A 7,774-nucleotide genomic window follows, 5' to 3' on the forward strand; every position below is an offset into this window, starting at 1 on the left:
TATTTAACAATACTAAACAATTTAAATAATAAAATTTGATACCATTTCATTTCATTACACTCCATTCAATCATTTTCGAATTCATCTAATTGTACTTTTAATAGTATGTTTGGTTGGAAAAAATCTAAAGGGTAAAAGGGATTTTATTTTCTTAAATTTAAATTTGTTTGGTTAAAAAATTTAGAAAAGAGAGCGAAAAAAAAAATCAAACTAAAATATATGTAAGAAAGGAAACCAAAATATTTATCATTATTTTTGTCTCCAGCCAATATTTATAAATTTTTTTAAACCATGTTATCAATATGAAATAACCACCAATTCTACTAATCACTAATATTAGCCCCCTTTTTTCCCTCCTTTGAAAGCAAACAATATGACCTCGAAAGTAACTTTAGGAAACACCCGAAAAAATGCATTTCAAACATAATTTACACAATTTGTGTATTAATTTTTTTGGTAAGGTTAATGTACGTTTAATTATGTTTGTATTTTTATATAAATGATTAATGTTTAGTTGAATTACGAACAGAAATTACCAAACTGCTTATGTGCATAATTTTTTTCAGTCATTTAGCAGACAGTACCAGAACAAGATTCCAACAGCAGTGCAGAGTTAAGAAGACAAAACAGTTTGGTTTCAAGCCTGGAAACTTCATTTTTTTTTATACTTTATGCTTTTATAAACAGAGGTTCTAATTCAAGCAGAAATGGAAACTATAGCACCATGCACAACAAAATCAATTACTCCATCTTCAATTATCTACCAAAAATCAACAAGTCCTCGAAGGAAGAATGTAGCTCTGCAGTAAAAAAAGTCATGCACAAACACTAATCCCTAGATATTTACAATTTTTCAAAAGTGTAGGTTGTCTTGCTCTAAAACTGTTTACCTAAATATAACGTTCCTCAAAACGCTTCAACTTCAACGAGACCCAAAATCCAACAGAATCCTTAACCACTAAATCCATGAAATGAAATTCCAGAACTATTCATCAGTGACTTCCGAAGACAGCCGATATGTGCGGATGACTCGAATCTGAAGCAAACAATGATAGTGGAAATCAGAAAACTAGCTAGTATGCTTCATGGCGACAATAATTCTTTGACATTATCTCAGTATCACTTATATATTTCTACATGAAAATTGAAATTCAAAAGGTGCACGTTTTCTCCAAAAAGACTAAAACACCGTGGATGACAGGCACTGATTCTATCAGAACATCCACAAAAAATCATCCATGTTACTCTACAAATTGGAACAGATAGTTATGCCAATATCGTCCTTTGCCCCAAAAACTAACAATAGCCTCATTTTTTAGTATGTTAAAAGAAAATGTAAATCGAAAACCACAAGTGCTCTTAATAAATAAAAAAACCGAATAAACACAACATGAAGTATCATATCAAGCTGGCCAGGCAGGTAAACCCAGGACCCAGTAAGGTCGCAAGCTTAACATGGAACAAATAGAGCATCTTACCTGAGCCAAAGCATAAATTGTTCGCAAGATTCTAGCATAATCTGTTCCAAGCATTTGAATGACAAGATCAGCCAAAAACGTTCCCCAAAGCCTGTTCCACAAACCAAATAAAATGTTCAGAAATACTCACTAAGTGTGCCTCAGATAGTACCAAAATCTGAAAGTAGAGGTAGTAGAAATGCCGCTGAAAAGTCCTAATGGTGCATTGCATAGAAAAAGATATAGCTAGTAGAATTTACTAATCACTTCATAAAAAGTTGTCTAATGACTGTTGATACCAGTGGACAAAAAACTTGCTATATTGTACACTGAAAAATAAAAGCAAAGCTTAGATGTTTCTTTATGGTAAAACTTAATCAGTAATAGTATTATTAAATAGCGGCCAAGGGGCTGCCATGGCGGAATGGCGTGGTGGATTTTTTTTGCCAACTGCCATAGGCAATTTGTGGAGGGAGGCCCGCCATAAGGCACAATGGCATGTTTATATGGCAGAATTTCAGTCTTCCGCCATCTGCCATTGATAACACTGATCAGGAAAGAAGCACTACATTAAAAAGTAGAAGAGTTAGAAGCAATGAATAAAGAGTTGGAGCAAGTTATATCAGTTCTCCACAGGACATCACGAGCACTTAGAAAAGCTGCCAATTTCTCTTCAACCAAGTAAGAAAATCAGAGGCTGGATTGAGTGGCAAGACAAATATCTTGCACCAAATTAGACAAAAAATGCCATATATCACACTAGGAATTTTCTTCTCATCTTCTGAACTCCTTTCCACGTTTAATCTCTGGTGCTACAGAGGTAATCTAAACTGATCGGCAATCACTAAACTAGAATAAACAGAAAGAAGTTACATTGCATGTACTAGGACAAAGTGTGTGAAAGATAATAAATTGTACTAAGTGGAGAATTGAAATACCAATAGTTTTTCTTTTCTTTGGGAAATTTCCTTCAATACCAATAGTTTTTCTTTTCTTTGGGGAATTTCCTTCATACATGCTGTCATAAAAGAAACCATGATGTAGATGGGGTCCCTTCTAAAATCGCAACATAAAGACTACCACAGCTAATCATGATTCATCAAGAAGGAAGCACTTTTAATTTGTGTACATTATCATAAAAGAACCATGATGTAGATGGATCCTTTCTATAATCACAACATAAGAACACTACGACAGCTAATCATCATTCATCATGAAGGAAGCACTCCTAATTTGTTTGCTGAAAGTCAAAAGATGGATTCATAAGGTCAACAAAAATGTCTAATAAATTCTTCCATCTAGAATGTGGGCAAGCACTGAAGCCGAGATTTTTATCAATAAGTAGATATATCTCTGTTTGGACAGAAGTTAAGGAAAAAGTAGATAAGGACAGAAAGAACAGTTGGAGCAGCTAGTAAGTTAGAGGAGATGATTAGATTCATTAGGGGGGTGGAAGGATTCATTCAGAGAATTAAAATTTAGGCTAAATTGCAATTTTGGTCCCCTTTAATTCATAATTTGTGATTTTAATCCCCCTATTTTTTTCACGATTTTAGTTCCCACGTCTTAGAAAATCTGTAAATTTGGTCCAATTTCAATTTTGCATAGTTTATTTCATTTAATTTTTACATTTTAATTAATTAAATTATTTCTTAATGGTACCTTAAATGAATGTTAGGTTTAGGGTTCAATTGGACCAAAATTAAAGAAATAAAATGTATTCAAAATCAAGGATTAGACCAAAATTGTAAATTTTTTAAAATGTAAAATTGCAGGAAAAAATTTAGGGGGACCAAAATCACCGACCAAGAATTAAAAGAACACCAAAACTTCAATTTAGCCTAGAAGTTATTAAGTTTACAAGAAAGAGAAACCCTTGCAGGAGAACTCTTTTTTCTATTCTAATACATTCAATAAAAAATTTCCTATGTTTCTATCAATTTCTTGTTTCTGTTTTGTTGGTTTGTAAAAATTGCTTGGACCTGCCAGTTCTCTTATTGGGAAAGAAATAACCAATGAATAAAGTGATCAGTGATTGGGGATCATAGCCTTCTTCATTGGATTCCGGCAGATGTTGTGTAAGATGCTGAAGAAGCAGGGAATCCATCATGGGAGGAAATGGTAAAAGCACAACAGTCATTCACTGCAATTGAACAGGCTGCATTAAAATGTGGATGGAAGGGGTTCATTGCTTGGTAATTATGAGTCTCATTCTTGAGCAAAGATATTGGAATTGCCTAGTTACAATGGAAGTAGCCAATTAGATTGATTGCTAGAAGAACAAGAAATAAAATATAAAACAAGTTGGCCACTCGAAAAACAAACAAAACCCGAACATGAAAAAGTGATAGAAACATAGATGACCAGTGGTGGAGGAAATAGAGGCAGAAGTCAAAGATGGAGATGGAGCAATGGCTTACTGTTTCCATAACTCACATTTGGTTAAGATGAAAGCGGAAGAACTGCCAGAAGAGCTTTTTACAATGAAACAGAAATCACTGCAATCATGGTCATGTCTTGGTGCCAACTTAAGGGTCAAGATGGATAAATATCAGTATACAATGTCAGGCAGCAAGCATCGGTGGTAGTACCCCTCTAGGTCATGTCTTGGTACCATTAAGGGTCTAGATGGATAAATATCCGTATACAGTCTCGAGCAAAAGTGGAAGTGCAAGGAAATTTTGCATTTTGTACAGTCCAGTCAGCCTACCGCTGTATTAGATTTGAGACATCGCATAGAAGCTAATGGAACAAACAGCACCTCGAATGCTGCGATATTTGTAGGTGTGGATTACTCCCCATGTGTGCTTTGGAACATGATATGGAACAGGACAACAACACTAATCATGGGGATCATGGAACAAGAGCAACAATGGAAATCCAAAAAATGGGCAATGTCTTTTTACCAACCGGATCATGCACAACCTTGTCCCAATATTTGGGTTCATAATTCATATGAGACATTGCAAATCTGCCAACTGAGGCCATTTAAACCAATAAACCAAGCCAAAGTCTATGGACAAACAAATTGCCATTTCCACATGATCTCTGTTTCGTTATGAAGGCAATTGGTGCATTTGCCGTCTGCATTCGCCATGTTTGTCACAATTCCCAGCTGAAGGCAACGAAAAAAAACTATAATAGGAGAATGTATCTTTTACTCATTTCCAGCTTCCAAGGTTGAGTTTGGGGGGGGGGGGGGGGGGGGGGTATTGTTAGGATAGAAAGGAATGGAATTAGGGACAGTTAGTTAGAGGGGAATTGTTAGATTAAAAGAAATGTTAGGAACACAATACATAACACACTCTTTACTATTACTATTATGTGAAATTCATGTAGGACCCACTAAATGATGTGGGTACCACTCCTTATTTATTGGATCCCACATGAAAATCACCCAATACTAAGTACTAAAGAGTGTATTGTTAGCATTGTTCATTAGAAGGGACTTAGGGTCAGTTAGAACAGTTAGTTAGAGGGGAATTGTTAGATTAAGAGAAATGCTAGGAACACAATATGTAGCTCACTCATTACTATTATGTGAAATTCATGTAGGAACCACTAAATAATGTGGGCAACACTCCTTATTTATTGGGTCCAACATGAAAATCACCAAAAAGTAAGTACTAAAGAGTGTATTGTTAGCATTGTTCATTAGATAGGGGAATAAGGACGGAGGCCGGAGGGATTCATATACATAAATTAGCAAATTTGTATGAAAAGGAAAACCCTTTGTGGATGCCCAAAGGGGAAACCCCAAAAGGAGAATGCTTTCTGTTACTCTCTCAGTTGTTCAATAAAATTATCTGTTTCCTTTGTTTGTTTCTGTCAATTTCTTATTTCTCTTTCCTAGTTTCATAACAATCTCTCATTTTTATATCAATGAGCTGAGGACTTGTTTAAATATTATTTTGTAATTCATATAAACATTAAACAGAAGCAAAAGAAAAGCTAGTATTATTAAAATACAAAGCAGATAGAAATAGAAATCATAAAACAAGACCAGTTGTATGACATACACAGGTCCAAGTAATGTGACCACGCTTCTAAAGCCCAGATATCTTGATGCAGCACCAAGAAAACCCTAGAATAAATCAAACATCAGATGAGAAACATGCTATAAAATCAACATAAATTGAAACAATAGTTTGTTTTAGTAGAAAAATAAAAAGAATATAAATAAGAGACGTATAAATAACTAATTATGCTGATATAACTACCAAGAAATCATTAATGTTATCTTGATATTTACAATTTTCTTGTACTAGAACTAAATAATCACTACTACTATAGTACTATTAGGCTTATGTTGATTCAGAAATGTCAACATAAACTGGCTGAATTACATATGAAATTTAATTTTGATCCACTGTCCATGACTCCACATAAAGCACTAAGAGTGAATCAGTGTTCCCACATATTAGAAAGTCAGTCAAACTGTTACTACAAAATGCTTTGGTTCCTCGAATGGTGTGAGTATTTTATTAACTGGTAGTGCTGGTGCATAAGGTTATACAAAGATGAAGAATCAAAATTTAAACTCATTCATATTTAGTTATTTAACTGATGCATATGAAGTTGACGTTCCAAACTCTTGGTTATTTATGGCATAATACATTAAGACTTCAAAAAGTCAACCTATCTATCAATATGAAAATAAACTTAAAAACTTTATACCAATTAAATACATTCCTAATAAAAATGCATAACAATAGAAACATATCAAATTTTCTGTCAGGCACCTGTTTTGCTGCAAGCATGGCTGCTCTGGATTCTAGATTAATCATAGCTAACTGCCCACCCTGTAAATCATACAGCACAAAATGAATGCTGAAGTTGTTCTTGGGAAATACTAAGGCTACCAGAACTCTCACCAGTACCAATGTATACCTTCTTCACTAACTCTTTCTTAACCTGGTAATTGGCAGCTTCTACAAGAACTTTCCCAGATAATTTCCTTGCTAACTGCAAGTCAGCATATAATCATGAATAAGGGGGAAGATAGAGAATAAATAAAACACAGATATTGTAGCATTTTCTTACCAATTGGTATATCTTGGACAGTGTAAATACACCACCTCCCTTTAAAAGAATTGATGGAATGTCTTGGGCCCCAACTTTTGACTGCACTTTCCATTGACTAAGTCCATGTTGTAGAGTGGCCTGACCTTGAGAGGATTCTTCTTCACTACAAGACTATTGAAGCTTTAGATGATGGATGATTAGAGACAAAAAAGATATAAGAGAAATGGATGATATTGTTTTACGTTGAGTTGCAGTGCAAAAGGTGGAGGAAAATTTCAAGTTCAAGGTCGTGAGTAGACAATTGGGTTGAGCAAGGAATATTTAATTTTTTCCTTATTTGAAGCAAGACATTTCTATAAGAAGGCCTCCAACCCCTTAAGGTAGAGCGGGCATCAGCAGCAAGGAAGAAGAATCGGGACTCGAGAGCTGCTATAAATTGTTGGCGTAGTCCAAGGTCGACTCCAATCATGGAACGGTCGAGGTCATCATTTGTGTTTGTGTTTGTGAATGCCAATGGGATGGATTTGAGCAAAGGACTCAAGTAGCTGAAAGGCACATTAGTATTATTAGATTAGAAAAGGAAAAATGGAATGAATGAATGAAAGTAAAGTAGCAGTAGCAGTGAAAGTCTGACCTTGGCCCGAAAAGGATTGTTTCAATCTCGTACAACTCAGAATCGGTGGCAAGTTCAAGCACAGATCGCAGCTCTGGATCAAACTCATGATTTGCATTTGCAGCTCCAACGCAAAACCTTTTTTGACCAAAACCAAAACGCTTCTTCCTACTCCGATTGCGAATGCGCGTTGTAGAAAAAAGCAATTCCTTTACAGGCACTGGGTAACAGTAACAGTTAGAGAATGTCCCCAACCCCAACGACACGGCCACTCCAGTTGCAGTCATCTTGAATCAATCAATCTTCACCATCCATAATCCATTCATACTACTAGCCTAGCCCTAGGGTAACAGTAACACAATGCGATTGCTATAGCTATTGTTGCGCATCAACCACACATACAAATACAAATCTTTTTTCTACAATCCTTCCTCCTTTCTTAACACTTGCATTTTTATTCCCAGCCATATATTATCTTTGCTTCTCATCGTATTTTATTATATATTTTTATTTGACGAAATTATTTAAATATACCATAAGTATATCAAACCTTTATTAATTATAATTATATTACATATTATCGTTGATTCATTTTTTTCAATTTACTTATGTTGGTTTATCATGGGTTGACAATAAATTCAACTATCACGTGTTAATAATGAGTTCAAATTTACCCAAT

At 34.8% G+C, this 7,774-nt stretch overlaps 1 protein-coding gene across 1 annotated transcript; it reads right to left on the bottom strand.

Annotated features, from left to right (window-relative positions):
- Positions 1-728: 728 nt before the first annotated feature.
- LOC100796275 (uncharacterized) lies at positions 729-7,552 on the bottom strand. The gene is made up of 8 exons (NM_001253321.3): positions 7,117-7,552; positions 6,725-7,027; positions 6,501-6,645; positions 6,348-6,422; positions 6,200-6,259; positions 5,477-5,541; positions 1,479-1,569; positions 729-1,036 (listed from the first exon to the last, which is right to left on the bottom strand). The coding sequence occupies exons 1-8, from the start codon at positions 7,380-7,382 to the stop codon at positions 986-988; spliced, it is 1,056 nt and encodes a 351-aa protein (NP_001240250.1). The 5' UTR covers positions 7,383-7,552; the 3' UTR covers positions 729-985.
- Between the last annotated feature and the right edge of the window lie 222 nt (positions 7,553-7,774).

This window comes from Glycine max, chromosome 8 (genome assembly GCF_000004515.6).
Source record: "Glycine max cultivar Williams 82 chromosome 8, Glycine_max_v4.0, whole genome shotgun sequence".
NCBI lineage: Eukaryota > Viridiplantae > Streptophyta > Magnoliopsida > Fabales > Fabaceae > Glycine > Glycine max.